Here is a 12,268-nt window from a genome sequence, read left to right on the forward strand (position 1 = left end):
CAACTCCAGAAAAATAAACGACCCAATCAAAAAATGGGCCAAAGAACTAAAGAGACATTTCTCCAAAGAAGACATACAGATGGCTAACAAACACATGAAAAGATGCTCAACATCACTCATTATCAGAGAAATGCAAATCAAAACCACTATGAGGTACCATTTCACACCAGTCAGAATGGCTGCGATCCAAAAATCTACAAATAATAAATGCTGGAGAGGGTGTGGAGAAAAGTGAACCCTCTTACACTGTTGGTGGGAATGCAAACTAGTACAGCCACTATGGAGAACAGTGTGGAGATTCCTTAAAAAACTGGAAACAGAACTGCCTTATGATCCAGCAATCCCACTGCTGGGCATACACACTGAGGAAACCAGAAGGGAAAGAGACACGTGTACCCCAATGTTCATTGCAGCACTGTTTATAATAGCCAGGACATGGAAGCAACCTAGTTGTCCATCAGCAGATGAATGGATAAGAAAGCTGTGGTACATATACACAATGGAGTATTACTCAGCCATTAAAAAGAATACATTTGAATCAGTTCTAATGAGGTGGATGAAACTGGAGCCTATTATACAGAGTGAAGTAAGCCAGAAGGAAAAACATAAATACAGTATACTAACGCATATATATGGAATTTAGAAAGATGGTAACAATAACCTGGTGTACGAGACAGCAAAAGAGACACTGATGTATAGAACAGTCTTATGGACTCTGTCGGAGAGGGAGAGGGTGGGAAGATTTGGGAGAATGACATTGAAACATGTAAAATATCATGTAAGAAACGAGTAGCCAGTCCAGGTTCGATGCACGATACTGGATGCTTGGGGCTAGTGCACTGGGACGACCCAGAGGGATGGTATGGGGAGGGAGGAGGGAGGAGGGTTTAGGATGGGGAACACATGTATACCTGTGGTGGATTCATTTTGATATTTGGCAAAACTAATACAATTATGTAAAGTTTAAAAATAAAATTAAATTTTAAAAAAAAAGAATATCATTTTTACGAATTCACTTCAAGGCACTTATATTGGCCTGACTGTTCATATTTTTCTAATGTTTACCTCCTTCCTCCTAAAAATCAACCTTAAATATTTAAACATTAAACTAGAGTGATAAGCGTAAGAATAAAGCAGTTGTTACTATTGTAGTTAACCTCTAATTCAGTGTGTATTTTGAGTTTTTTAATTTATTTTTTATTGAAGGATAATTTTTTTAAAGAAACATTTAAATAGATGGGCTTCTCTTTTCTCTTCTCCTTGCAGCTATTACATGGTACAAAGATAATCGTCCACTATCAGATTCCAGTAGTGTGACTTTCTTGAACAGAGGACAGATCATCAATATTGAAAGTGCCCAGATCACAGATGCTGGCATATATAAATGTGTGGCCATCAACTCAGCTGGAGCAACCGAGCTGTTTTACAGTCTGCAGGTCCATGGTTAGTGCCACTACTTGATTGATCCAGGGTAAAGCAGCATTCAAAACGGTCAAGTGCATCTAGAAAATTCTAGTGTTGATTTTTAACAGAGTGTGTTATTGTCATCTTTATTTAAGGATGCAGTGTTCTAAAACTGATGTGTTTGCATTTTTGATTCCTATTAAATGCTCTGTTTTCACATGCTATTGGACTTGTTTGCTTTAGATGAATTGTTCAGAATAGTCATCAACTGTCTTATCAGCTAATGACAGTAGCCCTGTTTGTCAATATTGTCTATCAGAATCATAGGTTCAGGAAATGTTTTCAAGTTGTTTTCTCTAATAGTGCTTTTAAGAGGAGTTCGTAGTTAACGTACTAGCGTGCATACAGTGGAGGGAAACACGCGTACACACACAAACCTGGAAGGCAAGAAATAAGAAATATAAAACACATTACTATGGACAGAACACATAGTTGTTATTATTCTGAGATGAAATATTCTGCGATGTTAGCATGGCTTACTTCTGTTTACTTTTTTGTTCCTTTCCAGTGCCCCCATCGATTTTTGGCAGCAATAACATGGTGGCAGTGGTGGTTAATAACCTGGTGAGGTTAGAGTGTGAAGCCAGAGGTATCCCGGCCCCAAGTCTGACCTGGCTGAAAGATGGGAGCCCCGTCACGAGTTTCGTTAATGGGATACAGGTACTCCAAGTCATTTCTTAAGGCAGATCTACCATCTCACTATCAGTCCGCGAAGTCTGAACAAATAAAAGGGACTTGCAGAGCAAGGATTCACAAATGTTATCCAAAAATGTACATATATACATCTATGAGTATGGACACACAACTGGGATTTCTAGACAGTTCATTAAAAGCTCAGTATGTCTAAGAGTTCCCTTGTCTCATATATAATTCTGTATTTTGACTATTGTTTTAGGTACATCTGCTTCCCTATTCCCACTGTCTGGTATCACCGTAAGAGATACTCTACACAAAGAAATGTTTATCAATGACAGAAGCAGGAATTTCCTGGTAGAAGTTATATTTAAATTTCTGAAAATAATAATGAATCAGAGAACCATCTAGAGTGTAGTCACTTCTACTAAAACATCATATCAAGAAAAATGGAAAAAGACAACATTATGAGATATGAAATTTGAGTCTGAGAACAAAATTTAAGTACTTTGCACTGACTCAAAATTTGAGATACAAGAAGATATATATCCCATTTAAAGTGTACTTTAATCTTGTTTTGCCTTGAAGAAGGCATAGTTATTCCACCGTTCTGTTTCTTGAGCTTTTCTTGAAAATCCTTTGCTTGCAGAATTTGGAATCATAGACTATCCAGAGTCAGTGTCAGTATTTTTGAGATACAGCTATGTCAATGGAATAAAAGGGCTATGAGTGTGACTAATTAATTTGATTGATATTACGGTGTTAATTTTAACTTCTTAATTGTTCTCCCAAGGAAAAATTAGGAGGAGGATTGACTCCTCTTATTCCCACTTCTTATCTTTCTCCCCTGGTGGCTTTCTCTCTTTCTGTAGTAAGCATAGATATAGTTGAATCTTCACTTGACCCTGTATGTGGGGGGTTGTTTTCAGTGATTACTGCCAGCTTTGGTTCTATTCTCTGTCTTCCTCCATGGAGAAAATGAGGAGATTGAATGATGCTTGCCCTCTTTAAAATATCCAGGTAGAAATCCTTCTAGAGGCAAATGTTCGATTGATTAAACTCAGAAAATAATTTAAAAAGTATGTTTACGCCTCCTCTTCTCAGGAGCCACGTTGGTTATTTAGTGGTCTGTTCTCTGATAGGTTCTGTCTGGGGGCCGCATCCTAGCATTGACCAGCGCACAGATCAGTGATACCGGGAGATACACCTGCGTGGCAGTAAATGCTGCCGGGGAGAAACAAAGGGACATTGACCTCAGAGTATATGGTGAGACATTTTAATAATTCTTTCTGCTCTGAAATAACTGTGTTTAAGTCCTGAGATCTTTGACACAGTTGAGAGTTTTTGACAATGGAGAGCTATGAACAATGGAAATGAAGTTATAAGATTAACAGAATCAGTTTCACCCTTTCTGCCTCATATTTGACTTTGACTGATTTTCCCTTTTTGAACTTCTGAGAATGAAAATGCATACAAAGATATGATCTTCTCACTAAAGCAAGCTCCTCTTCAAGTAGCTCTCTTGATAAATTCTATTTGAAGCCTAGATTTTCTTACCTTTTGATTATATGTACAATCAGCATATTTTATAGTTAATACTGTGTCTATGAATTAAAGGATTATTTGGGAAGCAAAAGTTGAATATAAATTAGGCAAAATTCAAGTCTTTTTCCTACCTGTGATGCAGCTGTAATATACAAAAGGAAAGGTCTGATTCCATCACACCAAGAAGCCCCCAAGATGAAATTGCGGTCTCATTGGCCTCCATTCATAGATTACACTTGTCATTTCACATTTTCGTATACCTTTGCATTTAGGACTTTTTCAGGTTGTTTTTTTCTTTTTAGTGTCTCATTTGCATTACATTTTTGCTTCCTGGAATAATGGATTTGTTTCTTCTGTGGCCCTCAAAGAGTATCTGTTTAATGCAGGCCTTTTCTTCTAGGTCCTACTTCAGTTCCAAAGAATTCACTCCTTTTAAAATATATATTTAAAAATGTATTATTTTTTTAACCTCCAGGCCATGTGAATTGATGTGCCTTTTTGAATTTGCCAAAAACAGTCATCACAAATATCTTTGACTTTGACTTAATAAGTCTTAATTTTTTAATTAAAAGGCCCCTCGTGACAACATAGATACCATACATATCTAATTAAGCTAAAAAACCCCAGTTGGCCTCAGTAAATCACCCATAACTTGTATGCATCCCCCACTTTTGTTGCTTCTGCAGTTGACATGTGTGGGTATTCAGCCTCCAGGTTTGTTGGTGCTCTGTGTCTGAGATAACAGAGATTCCAAAATGCTCAATCTCAAGAAATCTAACTCCTTCCCTTAATGGGTCACGTTTATCCTTTATGAAGAATTGGAATGTTTCCAGTCTACACTGTTTTTAGAGGATGATTCATCAGTTTAAGTTTGTAACACAATAGCTCCTTCAGTCATGAGCAAGCCTAGCCCAGGATTGCCGTTGGTATTCACTAGGTTTTAGTCAACACTGAAAATCTGGCCTTGGCTTTTTCCATTTCTGCATTGATTCATGTCAAAAGTGGACCTGAGAGGTGATAGAGAGTTGATGTTTTCCAGGAGTTATGAAGATGTGCATGACTATTCTTTAAGATTTTGTTAAGATACTCTCATACAAGTCTTTTAGTCCAAAAACCAGACTCTTCCCTCTGTAGTAAAAGTCAAGAGGCTAGCTAACATGTACATGTGTTTGAAAATGTGTGTGTTTAGTAGCTTGCTATGCTTATATATTTCATGTTAAAGAAGTGCCAAATTAAACAATTTTAATTTGAAATTAGCCTCCAATCTATCCTCTACTATTTATATTATGCCCCTGCACGATATTCCTAAGTTTGTGGTATTAACCTTGGTGATCTTGGGTTGGTTTGTTGCTCATGGCCAAAGATAAGTTCAGATTCACATTATAGAGTATAGGGGTGTAAAAGGAGCACATACTGGATAAAATAGCTATCCCTACAGTTACAAGAATAGTTCATTTAACTGTTTCTCCTTGGTATAAATTTGGAGGCTGCTTTACTGTGTTCTGAAGTGCTGAAACAAGAGAATTGAGTTTTTAAATGATTTGGATTCCTGCAGTACCTTTTCTTTAAACTGAAGCTCAGAGAGCTTTCTTAGCACTCACACATTCCCCAGCATCTCCACAAGCATAACCCCATGGCAATTCTGACTTGATAACTTATGTGTCACAGGCATAATGCACGGGATGAGAAACAGGCCCAATATGCCCTTCCTAAGCCACATGACTGCAAAGCAGAATAGGGATATCATCTAAGAAACCCAGGAATCTAAAGGGTGGAAGCTTTTTCTCTTCCCAGACTAAACAAGAAGTTGGAAATGAAAGACAGGGCAGAAAAAAATAGATGGGCTTTAGTAATATATATCCTCAACTATAATTAGATTTGCTTTAATTTATCTTAAGAAACAAATACTCTTTTGTTTTTAGATTTTCCCTCTCAATGTTAAAAACTTGTTTTCCTTTGGAGCTTGACTCACTCACTTAGCTGTAAGAAAAGTAATTAAAGGAAAACTATTTGGAAATTAGCATTCTGCTCTCTTGAATTATTTCCGACATTTCTGTCTACAAGCAGTCCTAAAGAATCCATGCTCTTTTATAAAGTCTACAAGTAATCTAAGGTAAACATGTTTCACATAGTCAGGAGGCTTCTCTTGTGGCTGAGCTGGTAAACAATCCACCTGCAATGCTGGAGACCTGGGTTCAATCCCTGGGTTGGGAAGGTCCCCTGGAGAAGGCAAAGGCTACCCGCTACAGTATTCTGGCCTAGAGAATTCCATGGACTGTATGGACTCCAGTATCCTGGCCTGGAGAATGGCATGGGCTTGCAAAGAGTCAGACACGACTGAGCAACTTTCACTCACATAGTCATGGTACCTTTTTATCCAGAGACCAGACTTTTCCTGAAGTTATTTCCAAGCTATGAAATATGCTGTTCTATTTAGGACTCTTTATGCAAAGCCTGGTGAGGATATGTTTTTTTTCATAATAGAAGATGGCACTCATGCTCATTTTGCTGAGATTATAGAAGTTTTCATCTCAGACTAGTTGCATATCTTTTTCTGTTGTCTCACATGTGAAAAATAATCCCACTCTTTTCTGTCACCGTAGATAAATTTAAGCTGATGGAGAGCCAGTATCTGTGTGTGCTATTAAATTTAGCAGAATGGACATCACAGATCTCTGCCCAAATGCTCCACTGGTCTGTTCCAACCATTGTGCATGAAATTTCTTTTGTCAGCATCAATTCCTTTGGGTTTAGCACAAGTCCTGCATCCAGAAACGGCATAAGAAAGTACCCTCTAGTTTGTATGCTTTTTCCTGTGTAGCAGAGAAATCTCCTGGTTACAGAAAAACTTGTTACTAGCTAAAATCCACAGAAAAAACGTTACTAGCTAAAGCCCATTGTCATTTTGCCACACGCAGCCGTGTCGAGTCAGAAGCAATGGCTAACGGGCTGTTAAAATGTTCTTTACCACAAGCACCTCATTCCTCCCAATGCATTTGGAAAAATCCTTTAGGATTCATTTCAGCGAAACTTTGCCTTTCTTGTAAAAACAATAACAAAAAACTACAAATATGGTATGTTTTTTACAATCCTAAATAGTTATAGAATTCAGTGAGAAATGGCCGGGGAAATTCCCCTTTGTGCTTTTTTGGAGTCGCCCTTTAATAACAGACCTGATTTCAGTATTAGTTCATGTTTTTGAATTATTATAAATACAGGCCTGAAAGAGGCCCTGAGAACTTATGAAGCCCACCCTCTCATTCTTGGCAGGGCTGTACCTAGACCATCTAAGACAAATGATTGTTTACTCTACTTTTTAATATACCCAAGGGAAGGCGATTCCTTAAACTCCTCCAAGAACATATTTCAGCATCTGACAAGCCTTATAGCCAGGGAATTCTCATTTTAATCTCATTAAAATTTCAACTCATTTCTTCTTTTTATGTAGCTGTGTGTGGTGCAGCTGGTCACTGATTTAGTTATCCCACATGGTCTGTATTCCATAGAATCATGTTATTTTACATAAGGTCTTATCTGTCACCCATCTTATATTTTGCACGCTGAGAGGTGGACAGGATGATCCCTTTCAACTCGATTTTTATTTTGCCTCTATGTGTATGAAATTTATTTTATTTTGCAACAAAATATATAAATAAGCATCAAAAATATATTTGCTTTTAATTCATTGTTATTTCCAAAATATTTCATGAGTGATTTAATACTTTGAAAATCTTAAGGGGTGACTTCGAGTTCAAGAAGTTTCTTAAATGGGCACTTTGTGAGAACTTCCAGTTCTAAAACTTTTTTGCACGAAAAGTTAGTGAAAAACTATTTTTGTTCCACAGGAACACATTAATCAGTGATTTATGAACACTTGATTCTGAACCAAGTGATGCAAAGAGGGTATGCTAGAATTACTGTGATCCTACATCTTAAAAGGACTAATAAAGTTATTCAGTATATGTCCTGATGATTAATAAAGATAAGCAGTGTGCTGGCCTCTTTTATCCTGAGGGAAAACCCATCTTTCACTTAGTTGCACCAAATATTATGGGAGAAGAACAGAACGTCTCTGTCCTCATTAGCCAAGCTGTGGAGTTACTATGTCAAAGTGATGCTATTCCCCCACCGACTCTGACCTGGTTAAAAGATGGCCACCCCTTGCTGAAGAAACCAGGTCTCAGTGTTACTGAAAATGGGAGTGTGCTAAAGGTAAGGCTACAGATTCATTTACTTCTTCTTATTTCTAAGATCATCACTTTAGTATTATCCCTGTCAAAATAGTACACTATTAAACTTTACAAGTATCCTACTAAATTTATCCTCTAAAATTCTAGGAACTCTTTTGAGGTTTGTGATATTTTTTCTAATTTATGCCTAGTAAGATTTAAATATTTAAATATCAATTGTATTTGAAGGCAGAAGCCATTCAAAAAATGCTTCTAGCCAAATATGATAGAAACATTCTAAGGAGTGCATCATTTCGGTCATCCAACCAATCAGCGAATCCCCATTCTAGGTGCTCTGCACAGGGATGCAATGAAGAATGACACATTTATGCAAAATTTTCTAATTCTATATAAATATATTCTATATACATACATATAAAATTATTTCCAATTTTATATAATATATGAAAATCTAGCAGCTTAATTGAAAAATGCAGCTAAGTGCTATAAGGCTCTAAGTTACTTACCCAGTGGATGATACAGACAGTACATTTGGGAAAGATAGCGAAAAGTAAGGTTATGGTTGCCTAGAATAGTCTTGGATGGCTATTTGGCTTTCTGTGGGTAGATGGGACAGAAGACCTGATTATGAAGAGCAAGTAAACTCATGATACTGAAACAATGTAACAAACTGAATTTTGGAAAGAATGTTGACAAGGCTGATTTGAGTGAAATAAGAACTAACATGGAAAGTCAGCCTAAGGAATTAGGATTCAGGAAGCTAACAGGCCACTGGAATGTTTATAAAATCCTCATAATAACCCTATGTAGAATTGAGAGAGTGGCTAAGTAATCTGCCCACAGTTACTAAGTGGCAGAAATGGGATTTGGATATAGAAGTATAACTTCAGAATCCATGCTGCTAACCACTACGCCACATGGCTTCTTGGTAAAAGAAAGTTATCACTGTCAAACAAAGAATCTTGAGAAGTGAATGAAAATTGTGGCATGAAGGGAAGCTAAGAAACTTCCACAAGTAGAAGTATAAGAGAGAGTGGGAGGGAGCGTGAATGTGTGTATCAGAGGCAAGAGAATGGAGTCTTTCAAAATTACAGTCCTGAAATGATGGAGCTGGTAAGGCTGGAAAGGTCAGAGTCACTGATGGAGGAAGGAAGGTAAGTCAGTTGAGTTACAGAGGCAAAATAAAGGCAAAAAGTGCTGCCCTTTCTCAGAAGTAGAGTTCTAGAAAGCAGCTAGAATTCCCAAACCTCAGCACTGACTGAATGATAGAGGGAGATGAGTGTATTAACATAAGTCCCAGCACTGCTCAGGGAGAGCTGTGCTTGAGTAGAACTGTCTTAGCAATTTCAGTGACTGGAGGAGTTCATTTCTTCAGAGCACAGATCCCAGTGGAGTTGGGAAGCCAGGAGAGAGGGAATGAAGAAATCCTGGGATTCACTGAATCTCCACCTCCAAGTCCATCCAGGCACCCTGGAATGATTGGGTCCAGAGGAAGGGATGTAGGGAGAAGACTTCTTGGAAGTGAGAACTAGTGAAGACTAAATACTTTCAGTGATAACTGCAACTCCAATGATTCACCCTCTTTTGAATATTCTAGCAATTGATTTCAAAGTTAGCCGTCAATTACATATTATTTGTTATACCTCTTATAGTATCTTATATTATTATTTACACCTTGTTTATCATTAAACTCTTTTTTATATTCACATGCTTTATATTATCAGCTGGATTGCAGACTCAAGGCAGAAACCATATTTTACACTGTATTTCTTAGTGTAGTACTTCTGTCTACTGTAGCATCTGTAGGTACTGCTATCTGTAGTGCCTAGTACAAGATTCTAAATAACTGCTGAAAGGTCTATGAATAAATGATGGATAAGTATTCATGTATGTTGCAGATAAATATATGGAAAATACTTACTGATATTCAATTATCTACCAAGCACCAAACTGGGTACTAAGAGATTAAGACTAATTGAGTATATTGGTTGACTTGAAGGAGCTTTTAAACATGATATAGAAGAAAGCAATAAACTAAGAGTAAGGGTATTATTTTACTGAAGAGTGTTCTGGACATAAAAAAATAGTATATTTAAAGCCATAAATAACTCATTCAAAGGTTAATTGTGGGGGTTTGCTATTTTATCTTAATCATATTTAAAAGACCTTTCTAGACCTTCAACCACTAAAGTTAACGAGATTAAAACAAGGTATGACGTAAGTGATAATTGTTGAACTTGGTAAGTATTGAATGTGGGTAATGGGCATATAGCCATCAATTTTATTGGGTTGGCCAAAAAGTTCATTTGAGTTTTTCATAACATCTTAAGTAAAAAATAGACCAAACTGTTTGGCTAACCCAGTACTATCTTCTCAACTTTTTATATGTTTGAAAACTTTCAGAACAAATGAAAAGTCAGAGATCACAAGCAACATTAATATAAAACCCCAATTCATTACAAAATATAAACTGTGGTTTCAAAGCATGATTTTGTTTTTAGATTGAAGATGCTCAGGTTCAAGATAGTGGTCGCTACACTTGTGAAGCCACAAATGTTGCAGGAAAAACTGAGAAGAACTATAATGTCAACATTTGGGGTAAGTGAGATCAGCCCTTAAATGATTCAGCTGTGGTTTGACCTATCATTGTATTAAACCGTTCTTAAACTGACAACCACATAAATAAGACATAGATGATATTAATTAATATGTTTAAATGATGCTGAGCTGTCCTGAATATCAGCTTATATACTTAATTCAAGGGCAACTAAATAGATTTCCTGAACCTAAATATATAGATCACTGTAACTTTGATCTCTCCTGACTGATTAACATACCCTCTGGCTTCTAGAGCCAGGATTTGCTAATGATTGAGCATTCTTCACGAGCAGAGAGCCTGTTGGTTAATTGAAAATGTCAGAAGGTCAAATTATGTATGTGAATTTAGTGTGTGAGAAAGACAAAGAGCACGTGCAGTTGGGGTGGGAGATGAGGTTACTCTGCTGACGAATGTGAAATGCTATGCTCACTTGAAGTTTTAATAAGTTACTAAGATAATTTGTTAGTTACTAAGATAGTTTTTAGGAATAATTGCAACTTTTATGTTAGCTGTGGTTGTCTGCCAGTTGTTAAAAAGTGTTCCTGTTTCCCAATTAATCAACTTTTAAGTACTTATTTACATTCATTTATAACATATTAAGCACTATTAATTTGGATTATATTTGTTTAAATATTTTAATTATTGAGGTAATGACATGAAATATAACTTTGATTATAAAGTTAATTAAAAACCACAGGTTAAAATAAAAATAAGTAGAGGAAGTAATCTGATTCCAATGGAGAACAACTATTGTTTAAAAGTATGCATTTACTTAGAGAATAGCTTGTTAATTATAAATCGTTATTATCATTTTAAAAATCTTGAAAATTATGAGAAGTGTTATCATTTATCCTATAAAGGAATTCATTTACTTTTAAATACTAAAATTTATTATGTACTTAAGTTATATTTATTATATATTAGTTACATATTGGGCTTCCCAGGTGGCTCAGTTGTAAATAAACCGCCTGCCAAACAGGAGATGCGGGATCAATCCCAGTATCAGGAAGATCCTCTGGAGGGGAAATGGCAACCCACTCTGGTATTCTTGACTGGGAAATTCCATGGACAGAGGAGCCTGGTGGACTATAATCCATGGGGTTGCAAAAGAGTCGAACACAACTTAGTGACTAAACAACAAGTTACATATTATTAACTTCTCTTCCTACTTCCTTCCATCCTTTTTCTCCCTCTATGTTTCCTTTACTTCCCTTCTCTTATTTCTCTCAAGTGGGAAAAATATTCATACACTTCCCAACATGGACAAGAGACTGCTAAGTGTTATCAAGTAAAGGTTGAAAAAACAAGTGAAAAAGAAAAATTCGGAGTGATGATCAATTAGAAAGTGAGGTGAAGAATTCACTTTTTAAAAATTGTACAACAAAATATAATTTTAGTTATTTATATTTTTAAAGTTTACTTTATTGAAATACAGTTGATTTATCAGTCAGTTTAGTTCAGTCACTCAGTCGTGTCTGACTCTTGGCGACCCTATGGACTGCAGCACACCAGGCCTCCTTGTCCATCACCAACCCCTGGAGTTTACTCAAGCTCACGTCCATTTAGTCAGTGCTGCCATCCAATCATCTCATCCTCTGTTGTCCCCTTCTCCCCCTGCCTTCAATCTTTCCTAGCATCAGGTTCTTTTCCAATGAGTCACTTCTTTGCATCAGGTGGCCAAAGTATTGGAGCTTCAGCTTCAGTCCTTCCCATGAATAGTCAGGACTGATTTCTTTTAGGATAGACTGGTTGGATCTCCTTTCAGTCCAAGGGGCTCTCAAGAGTCTTCTCCAACGCCACAGTTCAAAAGCATCAATTCTTCAGCGCTCAGCTTTCT

The 12,268-nt window shown here is 36.7% G+C and overlaps 1 protein-coding gene across 4 annotated transcripts in view; it reads left to right on the forward strand.

Annotated features, from left to right (window-relative positions):
• The window catches only part of HMCN1 (hemicentin 1), a 537,282-nt gene that overhangs the window by 343,607 nt on the left and 181,407 nt on the right, over positions 1-12,268 (forward strand). For all 4 annotated transcript variants that reach the window (XM_027565583.1, XM_027565584.1, XM_027565586.1 and 1 more), the window contains 5 exons: positions 1,267-1,443; positions 1,973-2,124; positions 3,240-3,363; positions 7,679-7,854; positions 10,334-10,430. In XM_027565583.1, the coding sequence (XP_027421384.1) occupies positions 1,267-1,443; positions 1,973-2,124; positions 3,240-3,363; positions 7,679-7,854; positions 10,334-10,430 (726 nt within the window). The remainder of the gene's footprint in view (positions 1-1,266; positions 1,444-1,972; positions 2,125-3,239; positions 3,364-7,678; positions 7,855-10,333; positions 10,431-12,268) is intronic.

The sequence above is a fragment of the Bos indicus x Bos taurus genome, chromosome 16 (genome assembly GCF_003369695.1).
Source record: "Bos indicus x Bos taurus breed Angus x Brahman F1 hybrid chromosome 16, Bos_hybrid_MaternalHap_v2.0, whole genome shotgun sequence".
NCBI lineage: Eukaryota > Metazoa > Chordata > Mammalia > Artiodactyla > Bovidae > Bos > Bos indicus x Bos taurus.